We start from the raw sequence: 25656 nt of genomic DNA on the forward strand, positions 1-25656 counted from the left end.
GAGTCTTTATGTTCTCAGGTTGTCCGTCTACCAATTTCCTAAAATGTGGTACAAATGTTCACTCATTTGCTCATTGTATACCTCTTTATCCTTAAATCTCACCTCACAAAAAACAATTATTTTCTTGAGGATATGAACTCTCACAAAGGTTTCCAGGTAAAGTAATGTGGTTGAAGGTCAAATGTACATCTTGGTTAGTGAAGGTGAGAGATTAGTCACCCCCGCAGTGGAAACACATGTCCCGAGTCGTAAAATTTATGTAATCTGTGTATCATTTATTTACTGGAGGTATACAGTCACTGAGGTAATTCTAGTTTTCCACATTTGTACTACGATATTGTTCAAGTAAATAACTGTTCATATGATTCAAAACAAAACATTGTTAAAACACTGTTTATCAGGTTTAAAACTATCACACATGCAAATCTATTTATAGTTAAACAAAGATCCCTGATTATAATTGACTGACTTTGGTGTAAAGTAATTTTACCCCAATGTTATTGGGCCTATAGTCATTCAGTATTTATCAGCAATCATCATTTTCCTACAAAAGTTTAATTCACATGTTTTTTCTGTATTCAGTTTTATTTTTAAAACAAACCACTTTTCACTCATGAGCTGACTGGATCTTCTCTCCCGTCAGCGTCTGTTGACTATACTTCTGTTCGACGTCCTCTATGGTTTCTGGCAGGCACCTGTTGCGTGTCTCTGACAGCATTCTTGCCACTATCCCACCAAGGAGAGCTATAGAGCACAGGACAACCTGTGGCAGCTCCTTCCAGATGTCGTCCAGTAAGAGGATCAGTGGAGCCACAGCTACGCCAAACCGAGCCATGAAGGAGTTATAGCCCATGCCATTCTGTCTGAAAGCCAAATGTAATTCCAATCATTATTTAAAAAAACAAATCAATGCTGTTCCACTGTACTGCAAAGCTGATAAAGCACATCTAAAACTGTGATCGGTTTGTTGTAATTGTAAGGATGGAAAAAGCCGACAAAGTTACCTCACGACAGTGGGATAGAGCTCAGTGCTGTAGAGAACCACAGTTGTAAAGGATGCTGATGAAAACCCTTTTCCAATGACCGCTACCACAGATCTGACAACAGACATATCTAAAAAAAAAGAGAAAAGAATGCATTTTCAAAATGTATTATTACAGTCTAATATGAGAATGATTCACTGTGCAGTGACACAAATGTACTCTCTCAGCTACCTTTAGGTACCACAATGTTGATAGCGAGACAGAGTCCCGCCAGCAGCAGAGCTCCCACCTCGGTGCTTCGCCTTCCCACCTTATCCAGTAAGTAGTACACTGCTAGTTTGGCTGGGAGCTCAATTGAAGCATAGGCAAACTGAGCGAGGTAGATATTGAGGCCAAAGCCTGTGAGGTTGAAGCTGATGCCATAAAAGGTGGTTGCCACACAAAACCTGGGTGGAGTGGAAACAATAAACAGTCTGTTGTCATACACTGTCCACTGTGAAATGAATCCCGTAACCCATCACCTGCCACTTTATTAGGTACAGTGACCCCTAATTAAGTTGTCAGAGAGGCACCTGGTGTGGTCTGAGTTTGAAATGCTGTGCATTCAGAGATTGTAACAAGTGTCTATTTCGGTTACTGTTGCCTTTCTATTATTTTGAACCAGTCGTGTCATTCTCCTCTGACCTCTGACATCAGTGAGGCATTTTCATCCAGAGACTCACTGGATATTTTTCTCATTTTTGGACCATTCTTTCTGCATGACGATCCCAGTAGATAAGCAGTTTCTGAAATACTTAGGCCTGCCTGTGTGGCACCAACAACCATGTTATGTTCAAAGTCACAATTCTTGACATGAATGCATGTGACTGGTCTAATTAGACGTTTGCATTAACATGCAGTTCAATACAGTACATACCACAATACACCAGTCTTCATGGCCATTTTCCTCATCTTGGATGTTCGTATTAGATCGATGTAGGAATAAGATCGGTCTCTTTTTTCTGTCACAACAATTGTGGATAATGTCTGAAAGAAAGAAATTGTTGTGATAAACAAGTAAATTACATAACATACTGTGGTAATGTATATGCAAAATGCTGACCTCCGTTTTAAGTGTAGTAATGAACTTCTCTCGCTGGTTAATTTCGGCACATTTTGTCAAATACATCTGAGCTTGCTCCAGCTTTCCATTTGCAATGAGCCACCGAGCCGACTCTGGCATCCACCTAATGTTGACGGCACCATAGATGGCAGTGACTGTCATTGTGTGTTCATTAAAAACACAAGCCATAAAGAAAATAATTGTAGAAACAGTCGTCAACACACTCATCTAAAAATGTGAATTGAGGCAAATTTCCAACCAAGAAACAAAGTCTTTATCAGGCAAAAGCCTGACGTTTGGGAGACGTTTGCCTGTGATGGAAGAGTTTGACCAATCACAAGGCAAGGTCACTCTTCCAGCATCAGTAACAACAATAGACACAAAAACTTTACAAGAGAGTTGGACAATAAACGAGAACATGTGCTTTTACCCAGAAAAGGCACTTGTGTCATCTTACCGTGTGTGTGTTTTTGTCTGTGTTCACTCACAGAAATATTATATACTGAGGATTTATGTATTTCAATTTCCATCCATTTGCATTACACAGATGAAATAAATAGATAATGGACGTAATGTTAAAACATAAATTAATAAACAATAAACAATTAAGAATGAGATTGATGTAATAGTACAATTTGTTTCAGTAAGTATCTGAAACAAATAGGATTTCTTTTGTACCAATAAACACATTGGGTTGGGTTTATTAGTACTATTACATAAATCTCATTCTTAATTGTAAAGTTTATGTTTGACAATTTATGTTTGACAATGTTTGACATCACATTAAGTTTATTCATCTATTTATGTTAAATCTGTGTAATCCAAGTGGATGGAAATGTTATATGCAATTGAAATTCATAAATTGTAATAAATATTAGGCCTAAATATTGACATGTTGTAGGAGATCATGACCATGGACACTGATATAATGTGAATAATATTTGGTTAAACGTACAGCTACTGATCTTTTATGCCACACCCATAACATATTAACATGCAGATGTCTCCAGTGCTGGACCCAATCAAACATAGGTACAGTTGAGTTACAGGAGTAAATGTCATGCTCCTACATTTAGCCTCTACCTTTAAATTCAAACATGGTTACATGACACTTGACGTCCCTTTCAAATGAAGGCTGAATAATCTCAGTTTAGGAGCCGTACCTCCAGGTGATGAGGGCCACGATCAGAGGTGATGTGACACAAACAATTAGCCATCGCCAGTCGTTCACAAAGTACGCAATGGCAGCAAAACATATCATTCCAAATGTCCATGATAAGCTGTCCACCACTGCCACCAGTTTTCTGTGCTCAACGTCCACCCACTCCACACCTGCGAGGAACCAACATGGCACACTTTAGCAAAGATCACATGGAACATTATTGTTGTTATTATTATTATTATTACAATACTTCATAAGGTGATAGAAAGCAGAATTGATTTACTAAGCACTGCTGAGACAATGATGATGCCAGTGATGCAGAAGCCGGTGAAGAACCTCAGCACCGCAAACATCCCATAGGTTGTAGAAAATGCACTTGTGAAAGCAAACAACATTGCGGACACATAGGACCCCAGCAGCGTCTTCCTCCGGCCAAACCTACAAAAGTTTAGATTGTATTTATAATATCTGTATATGTCGTGGGTCGGCTAGTTGAGTTTGCCTAATAGCCAAGCTGTGATACCTGTCACTCAAACTTCCAAAGGTCACAGCTCCAAACATCACTCCAATGAAGAAGATGGTCGCAGTTACCTTGTTTTTGCCTTTGCTATCACATACCAGGTCCCACTTGTGCAAGGACATGAAGAAAGAGGAAGAGTTCAGTCTGTTACCTAAACACAGGGAGCTTGTTCATAATCATAGAATAATGGAGGACATGGTTTAAGTCACCTGTGAAGTCAGAGTAGATTTGAAGGTGGTGTTATCGTACACCCATCCATTCTGACAGGACACAGTGGGGAGCTCGGTCGTGTTGGAGGAGTTGAACAGCAGATGATACTGGGGTTTTGCAAACATCTGACAGGAGCTTGGAGTCCCGTCGTCCTGCAATGGAATACCAACAACAAGCTTCTCCGCCTCTGATAAATTCCCAAAAATACCTCCATCATCCAGAGAGCTGATGTCACAGTGATGTGCAGGAACCGCCGATATGAAGTTGTTGAGCATGAAGTGGCACGGCAATGTGAAGCGTCCGATGAAGCTGATCACGATGATCATGACCTGAAATCTTCCAAATCCATTGATGTCGGCAAGGATGTTCTCAAACCTCATGGTGGCCTTTTGCTGTGGTTCCTTTGAAATTAGAAAAGGTAAAGCACGACCATGTCTGAACACTTAAATGACCACACAAGGTAACCTTTGATATTTGACCATTGCCAATGGTGAATATTTGACCTCACTTAACCACTAGATAACACGTTTTTTTTATTTTTTTTTGTGCCACAGTGAAGTATTCATGGTAATAATTAAAGGAAATGAGTCACCATTTACTTTATTGCTTTCAACATAAAATGTCACCACAAATGAGTGACAACGTAAAGCACACTGCATAATATAGTGCATGTGAATTAAACATGTGTTACAGCATGTTAAAACGAGCGTGTGATGTGATGAATGAAACACACAACTGCTACGTCAATGTCAGAATTTATCATTTCGAGCATTTTATACTTTTCATGTCTATTCATGTAAGAAATGTATCTTATTATGACATAAAACGTACGTCATAGGTCATCAGAAACAGTGCAGCCAGTATATTCACAAAATAGATTTTCGGCGTCAGATAAGTTTAAATATAGACAAGTGAAAGCAGAGAGGAAGGTGGTGACAGACATGCCCGTGTGGATCATTTTCTCCTGGACAGGGAAGCAAAACGAGGAACTTCAGCTAAGGTTAGCCAACTCTCTCTCTCACCCTCCGTCTTTCACTCTGTTGGTGGATATTTAACGTATATCATGTCTTTATGGACCATTATTTTGCCTTGCCATCTTCTCTAATCATGTGACAAGAACTTTAACCAAGCATCTGCAAGGTTTATACAAATAAAACAGATGTAGGGACAGTTATGTGTGTGTTTGTGCATGAACACGGTGTAAAGCTTGGTATGATTAGCAGCTTTTTAAATGCGTATTTTGGCAAATCTGGTAAATATGGTCACAGTAAAGAGTAAAGAGAAGCAAAATAATGAATCTTTTGTTTATTATCAGTCATGGCAATAATTCAAGGTGACACTTCAAATTATTAATGCAGGCCTCTTGGTTGAAATGACAAAACAGAAAATACATCTAAAGTGGACACTTCTCATCAGATGCAGAGAATGAGCGCCTTCTGAAACACAAATAATCATTTTATTTGATTAACACTTTTCCGTGAATATCTGGATGCACAGTGAGCGTTATTAAACGGAATCCAGTACCTCATCTGTTCCACTTCCTCAATCGTCTCTGGTAGGCGGATGTTTTTAGTCTCAGGAAGAAAAGAAGCAGAAATACTTGCAACAAAAGCCAACAGGATGAAAACAACACTCGGCAGAGGGAGCCACGCTTCCTCGAGGAGCATGATCAGAGGGGATATAGACACACCTAAACGTGCCATGAAGGAGCAGCTACCCAATCCATTTTGTCTGTGTTGCAGAAAAAGAAAACATCTGACTAGAGGGAGAAAAGCAACTTTCAGGGATCTGTTACACAGCACATGCTGAAACACTGGAAAACAACACTCTGGATATTAATCAGTGAGTTTTCCAAACGTTGCAGAAAAAACGTGCATGTAGTGGCTACAGTATCTCGACCTTCTTTGAGTCAGTGCTGGTGTAGATTGTTTCTGATGCACTTCAATCAGATAGTGTTCACAGCATGTTCACCTCTGGGCTCAGGCAGGCCTTTTTTTTTTCTTTTTTACAACAAAACAAACTCAAACTGCAAACTAAAAGTAAACTGATTGTGGAAGCTGTAAAACAGAGGTTTCAAACTGATGGCCCACAGGACACATGTTCTAATGGAAAAGTGGCCCACGACCTACTCTTAAACACAGCATGTGTGTCTGAGGCAGAATATAACACTAAATATCTCTGCATGCAATATTCTTTTATAGTAGTAATAATAAAACATTCAGTCGTAATTATTGCATTAGAAAATGTATTTCATTCAACAATAAAAGTACATATATGTATATATAAGCCTGTTTTAAATACAGATGTCCACATTATTATTTACTTCATTTTACATTTACTTCCCTGTTTTTGATGTGAATAGATTGATTTTGCGTCATATACAGTATATACTGTATGTTTTTATTGTGACATACACATCCTTCCACATCAAAAAAAAAAACACTTTTACTAACATTCTGCAAAATATGATCATGATGGAATATAGTCTTCTACTTTTTTAGCTCATATTGCCCAACCACTGTTTCTTCTTCTCTAGACTGGCCCCCTCTTGACCACACTTGGCCCAGGTCACTTGAGTTTGACACCTCTGATGTAAAAACTGTGTGGTCTCCAATCACCTGCGCCTGAATACACACCCTGCCCACCATATATCCACCTTTATAACACCACCTGTGGAAGCTTATAGTATCGATACACTGGAACCTCTGGAAAGTGGATTTAAATGTGCTGATGATGAGCTCTGCACTGACCTGATTACTGTGGGGAACAGCTCTACTGTGTACAGAAATACAGTGGTAAAAGCTCCCTCTGCAAACATTTTGCCCAAGGCTCCTGCAGCTGTTCGATACAGCCCCATTGCTGAAAAGAAAATACAGAATTGGGACATTTCCGCTCCACCCTCTGTTATATTTATAGATCTGCTGTTTTATGATTTCTGTCATCTGTTATCATTGCAGTAGCGACGGTAGCATTAGCGCTTCAGAAAAGCCACACTTCTCAACTCATCGCTCACCTTCAGGGATAAACATGTTGCAGAATATGCACAGTCCCGTGAGAACAAGTGTTGCCACCTGATTTATCCTCCGACCTATTATGTCCACGCTGAAGTAGATAAACGCCTTTGCCGGGATTTCTATCACACCGTAGATGAACTGTGTGAGATAAATGTTCATACCAAATCCATTGATATTCAGGCTGATTCCATAATAAGTACCGGCGACACCAAACCTGCATGAAAAGAAAAGTAAAGAAATGAAACATGGATTATAGTAGCTGCATTTTATTTACTTCCCCTCTGTCATTTTTATTATCGATCATTTATAAAGAAACTGTGCTATGATGTATGTGATTAAGAAAACGCCAATTTTGTTTTTATTATTATTCATTTGCATCAAACACTTACTATATATGTACAGACAGGAGAGTAAATAATATACATATTTTATATATGTATACGTATAAATATTATATAGAAGGTTGATTTGGTATACCACACAATGCCAGAGAGTAGAGCCACTCTTCTCATTCTGGGAGTCCTCACAAGGTCCAAATAGGAATATTTTCTGTTTTCATTTTCTACAAATATGACTTTGGACAGACTCTGGAGAGCAAAAGAGAAAGCTGATTATGAGAGAGAGCGATGAAGAGCTATGATTATCAATGTCTAACTGGAAGTGACGTGTACCTCAGGCTTTAGGTCAGCCATGAACTGCTCTCTGCGGTTGACCTTTGCACACTTGCTCAGGTAAAAATGGGCACTGTTTACCTTCCCATTGCTTATAAGCCACCTGGCAGAGTCAGGGAGCCACCTATAACCAAACATGTTTTCATTCATTCCAAATGTCATTTCTGTTGCTGTAAACCCCAGGATTATTTTGAGTGCGCTTTTATTGGTAGATCATGCTTCATATGTTGACATGTGATTGAGGGATAGCTGTGGGGTAGTGGTAGAATGGGTCATTGAAATGTTGTAGGTTTGATCCCCAGCACCTGGGGTCTACATGCCAATGAGAGCAAGACACTTAAAGGTAGAGTTGGAGAACTGATCCTCAGTTAGAGCAGACTACATTTTTAATTCAACATTCCAAACCCCTTTCCTCAGACTTCCCTCTGAAGCTCCGCCTCCAGAGCACAAGAACGCACAGCAAACACAGATTCACGAGCACTGTGCAGCATCGGTAACTTTCGGTACCTTTCGGTGAAGTTTTTTGGATAATTCAATTGACAGCGTGATGAAGAATAACAACAAATACTAATAGTTCACAAAGACGTAAAGTTACCCTACTGGTCCATGTTATCACTTTGCAGCCATTTCTGGGCTTTCAGTTGTCCCCACCATTCAAATATAGCACCAAAGTTCACTCTGGTCTTAAATCGCTCTGCATCAGCCCTTTTCTTGGTGGTAGCTTTCCCAAAAACCTGTTGTTGGCAACTTTTCTGCCATAATGTTGCTGTAACTGTCTCGTTGTATTTAACAAGCTAGCATAAGCTCTGGCATTGTCTTCTGAGCATGCGCGATTAATGCACAAAGAGGTGTACACACAGAGGGGAGGGAGGGGCAGGTGGCAGTTCGATTGATGCATCATTCATTGGTTGCATTAAATGCATTAACAATGCATTAATTCATTGGTTACAGTCAGGTTGTGAAGAGGATTTTAATCAATACAGTAAAAAAATGCTCCAGAAAATGATCTCCTACACCACCTTTAACCCCAGGCTGCTCCCGACTGGCTGTGCTAGTAATGTTTTAATCAGTATGCCTTCTTTGATATGATACAGTTATGTGCCAATATTTCTTTCTTACCACCAACAGATCATTGCCAGTAACAGTGGGGAGGTTGCTGCGGCAGTCAGGTACCTCCAGTCATTCACAAAATAGGCCAAGATTGATAGCAGAGAATTAGAAACACTCCAGTCCAAGCTCATTAAAATGGCCGCTGCAGTTCGATGCTTGATGTCCACCCATTCAATACCTGTTTGTACCGAATTACAGAAGACCCCCAGTTTACACCCAGTAACTCTCCCACTGTCCGTTTTATTAACACACATATACAGCAGTAATGAAACAAAACTCACATAGGACAAATGAGATTATGCTTATTCCAGAAAGTCCCACTCCAGTAAAAAATCTCATCGCAGAAAAAACGGTAATGTTAGTGGAGAAAGCGCTCGCGAATCCAAAGACTGTTGTCGTCACATAGGACAACAGGAGTGCCCTTTTCCTGCCAAACCTGTGAGACAAGAAGATAATGAATGAATTATTTAATGAATACGCTGTTAAATAACCTGAATAGCATGTATATTATTTGAATAGGTTCATTTGAGAAGATATTTTCCTTCTTAAAATAAAGAAAAGTAGTTCTGTAGATAATATGTGGACTTTGGTTCATTTTATTTTCAGAATGAAGCTTTAAAATACTAATCAGATCAGAACTTATTTTTGCCAGCTCATAGTTGAGTATTAACGTTAAAATCACCGGCTTTGGTTCTTTCTGTTGTCTGTCTGCACTTGGCTGGATAAATTAAGCTCCTCTCTCTCTGATAAGAGCTTTTAGACAGCTGTTACTAATAATGGGCACAGCTGAACTGATTGCACTACTATTATTGGACTACTATTTCTGACTGTCTTGCTAATAGCAGATATACCTCAAAGGACAACATTTGGACTAAATTATTTTATTCCATACCGCTGCATATTTGTGCTGTTGCAAAAAGGTATGTAAGCTGAACTGAAGACTTGAAAAACCTGTCACTAAGATATCCAAACAGTGCTGCTCCAAACATGACTCCCATGAAATAGATTGTGGCAGTGGCTCTGTTCAAACGTCTCATATCACAAACCAGATCCCACTATGGAGGAAAAGAGATGATATATATTTTTTCAACGTAAGATGACGAAAAAATAATAAAGTCGCTCTTTTGGACTTTGCTAAATGTTTTGTAGCTTTAAAAATAAAAAAAGAACTCACCTCTGTGGCCAGAGTAGACTTGAAGGTGGTGTTATCGTACACCCATCCGTTCTGGCAGGACACGGTGGGAAGCTCAGTGATGTTGGAGGTGTTGAGCAGCAGAAAATACTGAGGCTTTGTGAACATCTCACAGGAGCTTGGAGTCCCATCATCCTGCAGTGGAATACTCACAACGAGCCTCTCTGCCTGTGATAAATTCCTAAAAATGCCTCCATCATCCAGAGAGCTGATGTCGCAGTGGTGAGCAGGAATAGCCGCAATGAAATTATTCAGCAGGAAGTGAAAGGGCAAAGTCATACGAGGAATGATCATCATAAGGACTATCCCCAACTGGAATTTCCCAAAGCCATTTACCTCTGCCAGCACATTTTCAAACTTCATCTTTTTTCTTTAAATTCTTTGAAACAGAGTTCAGAAAATTACAGAATATTTCACAAAACACGCATGATGTGCGTTTGAAAGTGAGTCAGGAGCTTTTTGCATTTTGTTTAAAATGCTGCTAGTTAATGGTCAGCGATCGCGGTGTTCTCACACCGCTGTACAAGTAACATATTTTAAAAAAGATAATAAATCATTTGCTAATGACTGCCTGTTATTGTCCATGACAAGTACAATATGATTGGTTATGTGCAACCTGGACACATCGTCAGTGATGGACCCGGGGTCGTTGTGTGTTTCACCCTCCACCAGGTGACCCAGGCCCTGACTTGTGTCCAGTTAGCTCACTTAGACACTCATTATCCCTCTTAAATTAGAACCAGTGGGAGGCTTTTTCTGCTGCTTCCAAGACATGGAAGATAACCACAAAAATCATTGTTAAATAATATTGTGATAGCGGACCACGACAGATTTGTGTCTGGTTGTCTGCCTTAACAACTCAGCAGCACGGAGGGAGAAATACGTCACATGGTATCCTAAATATTATGATAAATCCACATTGGAATGACTCAATTTAGATGATGTAGAATTAACCCTTACAACACAGCTGCTTTTTTCCATTACTGTGTTAAAATATACAGTATATACAGAGGCGATAAGAATGTACACACACCACCAGGATGTCCATATAAGGAGTTGTGAATTATTCCCACGGCAAATTACCATGGGTGCACCTGCGCACCGTGAGAGCACTAAGGGTTAAAGACATGACCACACATTCTGCTGGTTCAAGTGTTTATTGAGTTAAAATCCCCTTCATCTTTTTAGTTGTGAAACAACAGACCATTTTTAACAAGTGTGTCTTTTATTGAATCTCCTTTCTCCTTGTTGATTCTAACCTGCAACACAGATAAAACAAAAATGTGTCTCTTTTTTAATCACAAGTCAGTAACAGCTCTCAAAAAAGACACAAAGCATTTCTATTTCTGACACCAGCTAATGATTTACTGGTGTCTGAAAAGATTTCAGACGAAAGAATCATACATTGAAACTATGGTGCCCCACTTCCTCGGTTAACTGGATTATTCTTTAGCAGTGAAGCGTGCTGATGTGGGTAATTGCTTACTATAGCTTTAATATTGATTTATGTAACACTCAATCATTTCCTCCTTACCTGGGTTTCTCAATGTCTTCGATGAACTCTGGCAGTCGGATGCTTAATGTTTCAGGCAGGAATGAAACCACTAAACCGGACCCAACTGCCACTGCACAATATATGACTTGAGGGAGGAGATACCACACGTCCTCCAAGAGCATGATGAGTGGGGATAAGGAGACACCCAGCCGTGCCACAAACGACGTGTAGCCTAAGCCGTTCTGTCTGGAAAGTCAAAAACCCTGAAGTTAATTCACACCTAAAACTATACAGAACAGAAGATCATCATCTATGGTCTGTTGCCGACTGACCGCACAACTGTAGGATAGAGTTCAGTTGTGTAGAGGTACACGATTGTGAATGAGGCCTCGGACATGGCTTTTCCCAGCACGGCGACAACAGTACGAGACACCCATTTTTCTGTGGGAAAATATTTAAAGAAGTGTTTAATCCAAAAGCATATTCAGGTACATGCAAACAAATAAAATGATTGCAAAAATAGCCCCACAGAAATGACCTTTTGCAATGAATATGTTGATGAACAGACAGAGGCCGGTCAGTAGCAGGGTCCACATCTGACCAGGCCTTCGACCAATCTTCTTCAGGAAGAAATACACACCAACCTTCATCGGCATTTCAATGGATGCAAACAGGAATTGTGTGAGATATGGGTTCAATCCAAACCCGGTGATATTTAGGCTTATCCCATAATATGTAAATGCAACTCCATACCTAAAACATGAGGGGGAAATAAACATGGCTAATTTGATGGTTTACAATTTTGATATTACAATATATAGAAATCCTATCTTTCTAGCAGCATGGTGGAACGTTGCATATTCCATAATACATACATACATTTTATATCAAATATCATGTTACATATTATTATTTTATTGTATTTCAAAGACAACATACAAAAGAAAACAGGAAAAAAAACAGAACTCTTAAAGTTATTATGTTTGATTTTTGTGAACAGAACAATGTAACATTATCATTTCTGATTTCAGTCACACTCCAACCTGTTTGCAGCTGCCCTGCCTTACTAGCGCAGTGTAAAATCACTTCCTGTTTGCGGCACAGGTATGATAACCAAGATATATAAGCGATGAGAGACACAGGGAGTCTTAATCAGCATTAAGTAAACTCATTTGACAAAGGTTTGAGTAGAAGTTGTACATGTTACAGAAGTCAAATGCTGATGACAATAAAATTCCACTCCACAATGTGCATGTGTGTCAAACTCTGAGGTGGAATCAGACAATAATTACATTAATTTAGCTTAGTTTGGCTTGGCTCAGCTTGGAGACAACAATTTGTATGTTTTTGAGGAAGTTGTGTGGATGAAAGAGGGTGTATTATTTCAAGTTAACATATTAATCTCCTGGCTGCTGCCCTGGCTCCACACTTACCACACTATCCCGGAGCATATGGCAAGTTTCCTGATGTTTGGAGTTCTGAAAAGATCAACAAAGTTGTACTTCCTATCTTCATTTTCCACAGATTCCAGTAACGCCTGCGATTGAGAGCGTGATAAAAAAAATAATCACACAATTCATTTTATTTAAAACAACCTAAAAATGTGATGAAGTTAGAAAAAGAAAGCAGACTGTACCGTTGGTGTGATGGTGGCCAAACATTTGGTTCTTTTGTTCATTTCAGCACATTTGATGATGTAATAATGAGCATCATCTGCCCTCCCCTTTACCAGGAGCCACCTTGCAGACTCTGGCAGCCACCTGGAGTGACAGGGTGAGTTCAGTGTCCCATCACAATCTTTTAATTAGTGCGAAAAGTGTAAAAACTAACATTTCAATACCTCCAAGCAATTGTGGCCAATATCAGGGGTGAGGTCGCAGCCAACAGGAGCATCCTCCAATCCTTTATCAAATAAGCCATTCCAACCAGAATCCAATTCCCAATTGTCCAATCCAAACTTATAATTATACCAGAGAATGTTCTGTGTTCCATGCTGAACCATTCCACATCTGCACAAACAGCAGCACAGGGAGGGCAAGCATTTCTGATACAATTATTTCAAATACGTTCATACAATTTGTATTTTACTGAGATGACTTCATATTTTGTAAAAACACTGTGAAATACATACAATTCAATTTCTTTGGAACAACATCACAAGAATATAATACGTGAGCTGCTGCTGCTGCAGATTGGACGTCACAGTGTTTGGTGCCTACTTTACTTTGCATGGACTTGTTAAAGTCACACACAGCAACTCAGTGACTAAGTCACGAGTTTCAGAACCACACTTTTTAAATGTATTTATTTTTTTGTTCTCCTTTTAGTGACTGGAGTTATAATAATTGATCTCTTCTAGACTTTGACTTTGTGTATGTTCTCAGTCCTTGACAGGGTCATTTCATGATGATCATTAACACATCTCTATCATCTGGCTGCTTTCCGGACTCTCTTAAAGAGGCCAGAGTGACCCCCCTCCTTAAAAAACCCACCCTTGACCCGTCTGAAGTAAATAACTACAGACCTGTCTCTCTTCTTCCTTTTCTCTCCAAAACTCTGGAGCGTGCTATCTTTAATCAACTCTCCTCCTACCTTCCCCGGAACAACCTTCTTGATCCTCTTCAGTCTGGTTTTAAAGCAGGTCACTCGACCGAAACTGCACTTCTTGCTGTCACTGAGCAACTCCACACTGCCAGGGCTGCCTCTCTCTCCTCTGTGCTCATCCTCTTGGACCTTTCTGCAGCGTTTGACACAGTTAACCACCACATCCTTACTTCCTCCCTTCAAGAACTAGGTGTCTCAGGCTCTGCACTTACCCTACTCTCGTCCTATCTTCAAAACCGAACATACAGAGTAACCTGGAGAGGATCCGTGTCGGAACCCTGTCCTCTAGCTACTGGGGTCCCTCAGGGTTCTGTCTTGGGCCCTCTCCTCTTCTCTCTATACACCAACTCTCTTGGTTCGGTTATTCGCTCTCATGGTTTTTCCTATCACAGCTACGCCGATGACACCCAACTCATTCTCTCTTTTCCCAGCTCCGACACGCAGGTAGCAGAACGGATCACCGCTTGTCTGACTGACATCTCTCAGTGGATGTCTGACCATCACCTGAAACTCAATCTCGACAAGATTGAGTTTCTTTTTCTCCCAGGAAAGGGCTCTCCCACCACAGATCTAACCATCACCCTTGACAACTCTGTGGTAGGATGTTACATTTAAATCTGACTACCTGATTTTGGTGTGTGTTTAATTGAGTCCATCTGTTACTGAAGTAAATAAAGTTACTGATGAAGAGTATTTTGAAAAATTCAGTACAGTTTATTTTGACACATGGTGTGGCTGCTGTATTTTGTAGTTTATTTTGACGATTGGCATTGTATTTTAAAACATGTATTTTTTGCCCGTGCCTGCACAAACAGGTTCTCTTTAATTCATCTCACTCAAAGCGTCACCAGATAATACTCACTGAGAACGATGCAGATGATACTTATTCCTGCAAGTGACATCCCTGTAAAAAATCTCATGATGACAAACATCACATATGACGTGGAGAAAGCACTGAGCACTGCAAACGTCATGGACATTATGTACGACACCAGCAGGAGTGGACGTCGCCCAAATCTGGTCATGGAAAGAATAAAATGATGCCGTTTGTCACTGGTTGTTATGAAATGGTCAGCATGTACAGTCACAAGAAGAGGGATATTAGTTAGCTCATTCATTTCATGATCTGCTTTAATGCAGTAAATCAAAGTATGAAAGCAGGACTTTCTGTACATAGAGCTGCAATAAAATACTATAATAAATGTAATACAATGTAATGTAATGTGCGTAATATTCTGCACTTTTAACTTGACAATTTTACCTGTCACTAAGAAAACCAAATAAAGGGGCTCCGACCATGACACCAATGAAGAAAATGGTGGCCGTTGCCTTGTTCATCCCTTTTCTGCTGCACACGAGATCCCACTGAAAAACATGCACATTTTCATTTTATTTATTTTATTATTTATTTCACTGGTATGTGATACATCATTAAATGTCACTACTCCTAACCCATGTTCCTTACCTTTGCATGTATTATCTACCTATATTTAAAACTTTAATTACAAAGGATGTGTTATCTTAAAAAAATATGAACTATTCTTTAAGAAATGATTTAACAAACAATAATAATGAATAAAAAATCATATTATTCATTAACGAAATGACTCGTCTTACCTCTGTCGCCAAAGTCGATTTAAAGGTGCTGTTGTCATACACCCATCCATTCTGACACGGAACAGTGAACGCATCCTTACCACTGTTAGATCCTGATAGATTTTGATATTGGGGCTGTGAATACATGTGACAGGAGCTCAGAGTCCCATGCCCCTCCGATGGAATGCTCACAGCCAGTTTCTGCTCTGGGGTCAGACTCTTGAAGACGCCTTCTTCGTCCAGTGCACTTACGTTGCAGTGGTGATCTGGAACCGCTGCCATGAAGTTATTCAAGAGAAAGTGACATGGCAAAGTAACTCGAGAGAGAAACTGAATCAAGACCAGCGTGATTTGGAATTTTCCAAAGCCATTAATCTCTGAAAGTATGTTGTCGAATTTCATTTTTGCGCTGCTGACAGAGTGAGCTGGAGCAGAGCTGTGAAATAGACTGACAGTTATGGATCTTGACTAAACCAGACACATTTACCAGTACCATGTCAATCATTAAATGTTCTGTAGATGTCATTATAGTTAAGACTTAATATTTCAATTTTATGTTTCAGATTAAGAATGTTTTATATTTACAGTTAAACAGTGCCATCCTCTTCCAGTCTATGACCTTTAACTAATCCAGACATAACATGTTGACATAGTCAAGCCATATAGTATAACCTCAAACTATGCTTTTGTACTGGAAGGTTCTTCATTAGCCTGTCTGTGTGTGAGCTGTACCATTAGGTGTTTCTGTCTACAGAGCTACAATAAATTACTATATTATGTATAATGTACATCACAGATCAGTTCAGAAGAAGTATTTTTTCATAATGAATGGTGTTCAGTACATTTTTCATTCAAATTGGCGAACAAGGTGAGCTGGAATATAAATCCAGAGGACTGACAATCTCTGTTGGGCTATAGGTCATGTGTGTCTGTTTTTTTCTGTAGGTCTGCAGCTTAAGTGCAGTTAATCTGCAAACACCTGCTGCAGTGTCTTTTTTGCCAATCAAAAAAGGCCACAGTGGTTTCTGCTGACATGTTCTGATGCGTGTAAAAATTATTCTCCAAAGTTCCACAGTTAAAGTATTTATTCCTTCCATTCTGTAAACAATTCCATTGAATCAAACGCAAAACAATGAATCAGTTGAAATATAATATAACAAACAAATGTTTGCTTCTCCTTCTGATTGAGCAACAACCAATTGACTCCCATTAACCTTTGACCTTTGCCTCATCCTCCTGCTAAGTGGTGGGAGGTTCCAAAAAGAACAACAAAAATGGCTCTCACACCTGCATTTTGTTGTCTGTGATATATTCACATTAGGTAAGTGCAGAGGTGGATAGAGTATTAAATGTTATACTCAAGTGGAAGTAAATCTTTACATAACATTTGTTTTAATGCGATACATGTTTTTGTATTTAAAACGTAATGAAGTACAGTACTCAAGTAACACTTTAAAAATCAAAAGTAGACAAAAAACCTACTCAATTACAGTAATGCGAGTACATGTAATTCATTATTTTCCACCTCTGGGTCAGTGTATAATTTTATAGTAAATTGCTGTAAATTGACTGCTGTCTAATGCTGTTTAATGACATTAAACTATAAATTAACAGTAGTTATGCCATATTGTATATTAGTTTGATTTAGCAGTATTTTAAATAGGAAGTTTAACTATAAAAATCACACTTAGAAATCACCTCAGAAGAGTTTCCATACATAGCCACAATAAATTCACGATATTTACTTTGTGTAGTGTATATATTGTATATCATATTGTCATGCTGTCGAATACCACAAAATCACATGGTACACAGACACAAGGAAAAAGGTCTGTCTTGTAAGTTAAGCTTAAAGTTGATTATATGGCTTTGTAATCAGCTATAGCCTATAATTTATGACATAATAAGTCATTATTTTAGTTCACAATTGTTTCTAACTACTGTCTTTACCCAGAGTCATTGGCCATTGTAATATTTTTGGCCTTTTTCATTAGCAAATGTTTATATTGTAACAATATAAAGATTAAATGTTTAGGTTCAATGGCTTTGAAAACTTAAAATATAATCTACATTGGATCATTCTCTCAATTCCACACATTACTGTCTAAAAATGTAATTTATATATTGCATTCGACTGCTAACTACATACACAGTTTTCACCTCTATGTGTGTTTTTGGGACAAATATGTTTTATGGGGCCATTGTAGTTTGGCACCACCTTCTGGATGAAGTTGGAAAGTACTGTGTTTGAGTGAAAAGGGTCATTTTCCAAACAGTTGAAGACTGATGAATTTATTCTTAGCCTTGTTCTTGCATTTGATAAAAATCAAATCCCAGAATAGCTCAAGAAAATAAATAATTAAACACTGATGTTGTGTTAAGTACCAAAATAAACACTGGCTATAAGTGTGGGATAGAAATGAGGTGTGTTTGCACCACATATCAAATAAATGATCTCGGATTCAGTTCTTAAATGGAAATGCTGTGCTGGTATTAACTGCAATGATAGATGTAGAACAGTGGAGGGAACGGAAAACAGCCACCCGATTGTTTTGTTTATAGTCCTGGATGCGAATGCTGCTTTCCCCTGACATTACATACCATTCCATTTACAGCGTTGACGGCCTTGATGAAAACCTCCAAAGCAAAGCTACATTTCCTATTGTGGATAGGAAGATTCAAGTAGGCAGAAAGGTTAGAATGTGCACTAATGCTGAAATCTCCCAATCTAATCAATGAATGCACTCATGATTGGTAAAATGTTGAATACATCTACAATACTACATATTGTGTTTTTAAGTTTTTGCTCTGACACTCTCTAAATCAATATGGTTAGCCTTTTTGTTTTGTTTTTTAAATAATTTATGACAGTGAATGGTTTCCTGGTTTGAAGATGACTTGTTTTATTCTTAATGATCTTAGTTTTAGCACTGTTTGGACACTGTGAAACAGTATTAGAAATGGGTCCAGAGGTTGAAAACCCAGACAACAGTGATAACTTGGTCCCATGATCATGTTCAGATGGTTCCCAGAAATTTGAGTCCTTGGCAGAGTCTTAGTCTAAACCTGGGTCCCCAGAACTTCTTCAGAACTAACACTGGGAATTTGCAGGTGAGCAACAGTCTCCCCCTGCTTGAACTAAGTGGAAGTGAACGTTTCATACCATGAAGAGAATGACCTCTAGTCCATTACAGAGTCGCCACACAGTCAAACCTCACCAGTATCTCTGTCCCCACACCAACAATGTGCTGACTCAGGGTCTAATGCTGTGCACATGTCAGGAATGCAATTCCCATCGTCTTCCTCCTCTCTTGGCTGACATGACCCTGGCCTTGACCCTAACAACAGTAGAGCCTCTGGGAGCCAGTAATAGGCAAGAGCCAGGGACTGTGAAGAGGTGGGTTGAATCTTCAGAAGAAGGAGGGAGTTGTGAAAGCACCTCCTGCTTCAGTCTTCTTTGAAACTTCAGACGAGGGTGCTGAGCAGGCAGAGAACTTGGAGTCTGACACAGATCTGTGCAGACCGGACAGACTCAAGCCAAGGTACACATGTAAGTATTTATCTATCTTCTACCCTCCTTCTGTTCATTTTAGTGCAGATCAACAGAACGAGAAGTGCCAACTGTGTAGCCTGTAGTGATTTTTTTTTTAAAGTTAATGTAGATAATTCATGATTCAGTTATAAATATGTATTTTATATGCAGCACAAATAACAAATTTACTAAAAAAAAAAAAAAGACTGTAGATATTACCTGCCTGCACTCTTGAGAGGTGTTATGTCAAGCAAAAATATTTAATTTTATCTGCTGATAACATGTGCAAAGCACAATGGCTGGTGGTTATTTTCATGCTGAGTTCTAATAGAGGTGGACTTACAGGGAGAATTCTGTCACCGTCAGAGCAGGATAAGAATAAAATATGACCATATGATGAGAGTGCGAGAGACAAATTTGACAGACACGAGCATGTGTCACCCTCTGCCTGTCACCCGATCCCTTTTCCAATCGTAAGATTGGACTGCAATGGAAAGTGATCTCCTCACCTCTCTTGCCTCATACCCCCCTCACCACACACATGCACACGCACACACACTGTAAGTAAATATGATGCTTTTATTAGTGCACTTGCAGTAGGGGAAGCTTTAAAACTGAAACTTGATGTTAGGGGGTTTGCTTTGAATGACTTAAAATAATAATGATAATAATAATATTACTGACTAGCAAATATAATTGCAGTAATGCTTGTGTTTGTAGATTTTTTGTAAGATTTATGTTTTCTTCTTCCTTGCCCCTCTCGTTTACACCAGGGCTCAGTCACAGAGAGAGACAATCAGAAAGACTCACAAAGGAGACCAAGTCTAAATGTAAGCAAATTGCCCAGTGTCTAAGTCATGCACCTGGTCCTCAAAACAAAGGAGCCTTGCTGTGTAGAAAGCACCGCCAAAGGGTCAAGAAGTACACGCTTGTGAGTTATGGGACTGGTGATGAGCTTGACAGCGAAGACCAAGTAGAGGAGGAAACCGAAGAAGTGAGATCAGCTGGTTATAACTTTGTGGCATCGAGTCATTCTGAGTTAGAGGAGAAGTATTCTCTTCATCACCAGCAGCAACATTTACATCTGAATTGGGGAAGGATTTGAGAAATGGAAGTACTACCAGGAACAAAAGGGAAGGGAGTGCTGATGTTTGTCCAACGACGTAAACGGATGGATGAAATTGTATCAGATCATGAAGAAATGAAGAGTAAAGGATTACCTGTGCGAGCACTAACAGGACCCAGATTTACAGAAACACAGAAAATGTATGACACAAAGCAAATGTACATGCATACTGATCAGGCTAACTATCAAGTCAATGTGTCAAGACCCTTGGTGCCAAACAGAACTGCAAAGCCCTTCCTAGGATTTCAGGATGGCACCGCTCATGTCAACCCTGGGAGTGTTACTCCAGTGATGAAGAGGAATGAACCAAAATTCAAAGTACCTGTGCCTACAAACACAAATCCACATGTTTGGTCCCCAACTGGAGACATCATAGCCTCAAGAGATGAGCGGATATCTGTGCCAGCAATCATGACTGGCATCCTACCAGGGTCCAAAAGGAAAACTGCTAGAAAACAAGTTTCAGCGCGGGCTCAAGAATCAGATCCCTATCTTCAAAACAAAGGAGAAAGGAGGTCTTATATTGAGCCAGAGGAAGATTGTTTTAGTCTTGGAGCTGAAGCTTGTAACTTCATGCAAACAAGATCAACTAAACTCAAGAACCCCCCTCCAGTTGCCCCAAAGCCTGTAATCAATCCATCCTGTCCTCCTTGGGTGAGGAGGAGTCCCCCTGTTGAGCCACATATTCCACCTAGAAGTCCGGTTTCTCAACCATCTCACAGTTCCGGGGGGCCTCACAGTCAGCATTACTCACTGCAGCAAGATGGGGTCCAGTCTCAACAGATGGTCAACCGTTGGACACCAGGTCAAACTCTTCAACCAGCACCCACCAATGCCTTGGCTTTGGTCAACACCTCTTCTCAGCTTCACCATCAGTCAACCACTTATAGTCGGAATCAACAGCTGCCTCGATCCCCTGTGAGTACACAGACCCCAAGTTCAACTTACCGACCATATCACCCACCTTTCCTGTCAAGGAATCAGCCAGACAGTGTTCCAAATTCTGTTGCTTCTTGCCCTCCACAAGCATACATCCATGCATCAAAAACACTCCAGGCTTCTCCAAAAGGTCAAGTGTCAGAGAGAGAGAGAGGCATTTATCAGTCCGTTGGTGAATCAGCTATGGTGGGAAAAGGTGCCCAGTTGTTTGCTAAAAGACAATCCCGCATGGAGAAGTTTGTTGTTGATGCTGAAACAGTGGAAGCTCACAAAACAAGACCCCACTCCCCATCCTTCTCTCTCCCCAATTCCTGGGGGTATTCCTCCAATATCCGTGCCCCTCCCCCTTTACAGTATAATCCCCTTCTTTCTCCCCATTACACCTCCTCAGCAGCCAGGCAAACCACTTCCACAAGCTCCAAAACAACGCCAAAAACCAAAGAAAAACCTAAAGTGCCCACAAAGCATCTAAATCCCTTAGATATTATGAAACATCAACCTTATCAGTTGGACACGTCACTGTTCAAGTTTGAAGAAAATGCCAAAAGCCCCAACTCCAAACCAACTCCTCTGTCAAAGTTTGAGGTCACTAAAAGCCTTAAACAAAGAGCAGCCTATTCTCATTCTCCTTACAAATCATCTGAGATAAGTGTTCTGGCCAAGGCAGAAGCTCCTCATACGTCTCCTGGATTGGTAAGTTCCTCAAACTCTTCTGCCCACCAGAACACAAGATCAGCTGGGCCTCTCACAACTGGCAAGCACTTGGATGAAAAGCACACTGTCACCCCTGCAGTCCATCACATTAGCAACACCCAAGCACCAAGTGCCAAACCTGCAAGCACATCGTCCCAGCAGTCACCCTCTGGCAGCAGCATAGCTTCAGCTTATTCTCCTGCTTCTCTTATTGCTCGAGGCGTACGTCAAATGGCTCCTCGTCCAAAGTTTTCTGCTAAGAAGCCAGCAGCGATAGGTAAACAGTGGAAGACTGTGGCTGTTCTTCATTAGTACTATCACTGTATATGGTCATGCATTGGTGTCAACGCTAAGAGCACAGTCACTTCAGCAAATGGCTTGTATCGTATGTCTTATTAATCTGGTTGAAGAGTATATAGTCTTGCACTGTCTCATCCAAAATGATTTACAATATGGAGCTGCAGGGATATATTTAGCTGGAAATGTGAGGGAAGCATGTGGAGTCTGTTGAATGTACAAAAAATGTACTTAAAGTTCCAGTGCGGAACTGCCACCGCCCACTTTAGATTTCTGAGTAATTACCAAGTCTTTGGGCTCTGTAAGACCCTGCAGTCTATGAGTGTGAGTAGGAGCAATCTATGTGTTATATATCTGTCTTTTAAAGTAGTGTTACTTTTTTGGATTGCTTCCAGGAAATTTAATTGGAGCTGCATGGGGAAGTAAACAGCAGCAATTGCGATTGGCACATAGTCAGGTAGCTGCTCAGGGAGTGCTTGTTTCGCTTGAGCACGTTCGTGAAATGCCAAAATCGGCATTAAAATACGATTGTGAAGTCCTACTGAACGTCCAGGTTTATTTTTACCTGTAGATTCCTCTTCTGAAACTTTTCATTGGCACATCTTTGGTGTTTTGCTCTTTGAAGCTGTCTTGCTTTTACTCTGACTGTGTGCTTCTTTCCACCTCGCCTGCTCAGTCATAAGTCGTAAATCGCGTCGCTCTGTGTGCAGCGCATAAATGTGGGCACAGACGAAAAGAACAAAAAAAACTAAAAAAACTGCTCTGCTGAGAAACACAGAGAGAGTCATGTGGAGCTGATAGGTTACATCAGCATTGTATGAAGACACCTGACGAGTGGAATGTAACAAACAGTAGTTTATATTGAAATGTTATGCACTACAGCCATGGTTCTCAAACTGTGGTACGTGTACCACTAGTAGTACGCAAGCTTCCTCTGGTGGTACTCGGAGGAAAATCAGAAATATTGTTCAACTTTATATTCCAGGGTATGTGATCGGAGTGGAGCTGAGGAATTTTGACCAGTGTGTAGAAAATGAAACAAATGACAACAGAAATATATATATTATTAGAGTCACCTTATCACTCTCTTTCTTAATTTAAATGTTCTATACCAGTGTGTGAAGTATGTGTGAGAAAGAGGAGGATGATGAGATCTTTTTCCCGTCAAGAGTCCGTAGCTGACTTTGCTCGGCCTGTTTACACCTCTGTATTTTAACGTTAGTGATAACGGTGTCACTTTGAGAGTTCAATATGTTGTCAGGTGATGCTTGGTGTAAAACGTTTTAAAGCCACTGCACTACAAACGTCAAAGGTGGTGGTGAATACAAACTAGAATAAACAAAATAAATACAAATATAGAAAACGTAACACATTACATCATCCCTACAAGAGGTGGTTTTGTGTGTACTTAAAGGGGGGAAATGTGAGACTAAGTAATGTTGAGGGATTCTCAGGAAGTGCTATTTCATGTGCAATAATGTGTGTTTGGAGAGCCTTGTGTGACTATGGTCTCTCGTGTTTTATCTTTATTTTCTAAGGAATTCAATCGCTTGCATTGTTTATGCAGGAGCAATAAAAACACATTTATTTATCAAATTTATATTTAACTCCAAATTTTCTTTACATAAATCTGCCATCTTGGACAAGAATAGTATCACTTACTATTATATCTTTATTTTTTTAGTATGTTTGGGGAGAAACTGTTCTTTTCTGGGTGCATTTTCTTCAGTCTCATTCCAAACTTTAATGGTATCACAACAGCTAAAAGCATTAACATTAGTTGTGATCATTAACCCTGATGACATTAAAGGTTGTTATTTTTATATTTTCCACAATCATCATTTATGGACAGTTATTTTTCTGTCATCAGACATTCTATATTCTCATCCTCGATGAAAAACATGAGCAGGGTATCTATAGCAAATCAAGAGAAAAATAGTGGGCAACTGTCTTGTTTGTCTTTGTGACGTATCACTGTTGATTGTACTTCTTGAACTCTATTAAATTTCTCTTTCCTTCTGCTGTGTCACACGTTCCTTTTCTTTGTTCCAAAGCTACTGTGTCACTGCTTATTTCCTCCTGCACATTCTTCCACTTCCACTGGCAGTACTTTTCTCCAATTCACAGCACTTTCTGCAATTTTCAGTTCCTATATTGGCTTTTTCACTTGCTCAATTGTTTTGACGACATCAGTCTCCCTTTAGCTTTTGTTTGAAAGGTGAACTATGATCATTTGTAGGATGGTGCAACACTGAAACTGGATTTATATTTTGTTATACTATTTTTATTATCACCAGTATTGTCTAGCCAGATTCTTCAGTTTAAGTTTGAATATATTATACTTCCCACACACAAGTACACAGTAACATGGAAATATGTATGTAAAAGCATGGTACCATTTGTGATGGCAGATAACTTTTTTATAACTAATAACTCACAAAATGATCATTAAAATATCATTAAATATATCATTAAAATAATAAACCAGAGTCCGTCAAACATATCTACAGTACATTAGCTCAGATAACTTGTTATAATGAATAATAATTAAATGTGGAAAATATGGAAATATGAAAATACTTGTTCTAACGTACAATAAATGTGTATTTCTTTCTCGGATAGAAAAACGAAAAAAGGTTGACTGAGAAAAGTTTAACTATCTTTAAAATGTTGTTCATGTTGACACAGTGTCACTATTGGATTAACAGCTGGTAAGTTCATTCAGTGTATACAGTGCAAACACATCCGTCTATACATTCTGTGTAACCCTAACATTTGTATGGGTTTCATAGGAAAACCTTCAATTGGCCCCTAGAAAAGTAATGATGTCTTTTAAAAACATGCTGGGCGCACATGGACAAATATAGAGTGGTCTATCTGCAAAATTATTTAAAAACAATCTGATTAAAATTTAAGTCAAAGGACCATGATCAGCACAACTAATTATCAAATAAAGAACAAGTGATGAGTTTTACAGCCTATTTGAAAGTTATTTCACCAACATCATCATTATTTAGTTTACATTTAACTGTTTCTATAGCTTTTCCTTCAAATTGAAGTCAGCATGAAGATAACATGACATTGCATTAGTTATTGCCCTGGCTTCCATGGGGCCAGAGGGTGGCAGCAATGTCCGCACACCAGACCCCAAAAATGTTCTTGCTCTTTCAGGGATTTAGTCGAAGCCGCTCCTTCAGTCTTCCCAGGCGTCTGAATTCGGCATCTTCACCTGGACTTCTGGCCCCAGTGACCACATCTGGAACTCACGCATCCCATTTACTTGCACAGAGGCGAACATCCTTTCCAGAAAACATCTGCAAGCCACCATCGCCATGGGAGGCAGCGTCCAGGAGCCCTTTTGGGTCAGTGGATGAGGCATTTGTATTTCAGGGCCTCCCGTCATCTGTTGT

The 25656-nt window shown here is 39.6% G+C and overlaps 4 protein-coding genes across 6 annotated transcripts; 1 reads left to right on the plus strand and 3 right to left on the minus strand.

The window, feature by feature from the left end:
* Positions 1-254: 254 nt before the first annotated feature.
* LOC122771185 (solute carrier family 22 member 7-like) lies at positions 255-4443 on the minus strand. The gene is made up of 9 exons (XM_044028586.1): positions 3977-4443; positions 3771-3874; positions 3531-3685; positions 3249-3417; positions 2086-2209; positions 1900-2009; positions 1215-1429; positions 1005-1113; positions 255-863 (listed from the first exon to the last, which is right to left on the minus strand). Exons 1-9 carry the CDS (start codon positions 4355-4357, stop codon positions 608-610), a joined length of 1623 nt encoding a protein of 540 aa, XP_043884521.1. The 5' UTR covers positions 4358-4443; the 3' UTR covers positions 255-607.
* Positions 4444-5267: 824 nt separating this feature from the next.
* On the minus strand, positions 5268-10465 carry LOC122770609 (solute carrier family 22 member 7-like). 3 transcript variants are annotated; one of them, XM_044027563.1, is made up of 10 exons: positions 9947-10465; positions 9724-9827; positions 9054-9208; positions 8782-8950; positions 7663-7786; positions 7469-7578; positions 6991-7205; positions 6728-6836; positions 5502-5708; positions 5268-5410 (listed from the first exon to the last, which is right to left on the minus strand). In XM_044027563.1, the coding sequence occupies exons 1-10, from the start codon at positions 10325-10327 to the stop codon at positions 5371-5373; spliced, it is 1614 nt and encodes a 537-aa protein (XP_043883498.1). In that variant the 5' UTR covers positions 10328-10465; the 3' UTR covers positions 5268-5370. The 3 variants fall into 3 exon arrangements, with proteins under 3 accessions (XP_043883498.1, XP_043883497.1, XP_043883499.1); XM_044027562.1 differs by having other exon boundaries at positions 5268-5413; XM_044027564.1 differs by lacking the exons at positions 7469-7578; positions 7663-7786 and having other exon boundaries at positions 5268-5413; positions 9947-10464.
* Positions 10466-11105: 640 nt separating this feature from the next.
* Positions 11106-16122, minus strand: LOC122770627 (solute carrier family 22 member 7-like). Its single transcript, XM_044027587.1, has 10 exons — positions 15681-16122; positions 15325-15428; positions 14926-15080; positions 13300-13468; positions 13096-13219; positions 12893-12996; positions 11998-12212; positions 11792-11900; positions 11499-11705; positions 11106-11223 (listed from the first exon to the last, which is right to left on the minus strand). Exons 1-10 carry the CDS (start codon positions 16059-16061, stop codon positions 11190-11192), a joined length of 1602 nt encoding a protein of 533 aa, XP_043883522.1. The 5' UTR covers positions 16062-16122; the 3' UTR covers positions 11106-11189.
* A 2946-nt stretch (positions 16123-19068) lies between these two features.
* On the plus strand, positions 19069-24265 carry synpo2b (synaptopodin 2b). Its single transcript, XM_044027490.1, has 2 exons — positions 19069-19209; positions 19965-24265. The coding sequence occupies exon 2, from the start codon at positions 20300-20302 to the stop codon at positions 22259-22261; it is 1962 nt and encodes a 653-aa protein (XP_043883425.1). The 5' UTR covers positions 19069-19209; positions 19965-20299; the 3' UTR covers positions 22262-24265.
* Positions 24266-25656: the final 1391 nt, after the last annotated feature.

Source organism: Solea senegalensis, linkage group LG6 (assembly GCF_019176455.1).
Source record: "Solea senegalensis isolate Sse05_10M linkage group LG6, IFAPA_SoseM_1, whole genome shotgun sequence".
Taxonomy (NCBI): domain Eukaryota; kingdom Metazoa; phylum Chordata; class Actinopteri; order Pleuronectiformes; family Soleidae; genus Solea; species Solea senegalensis.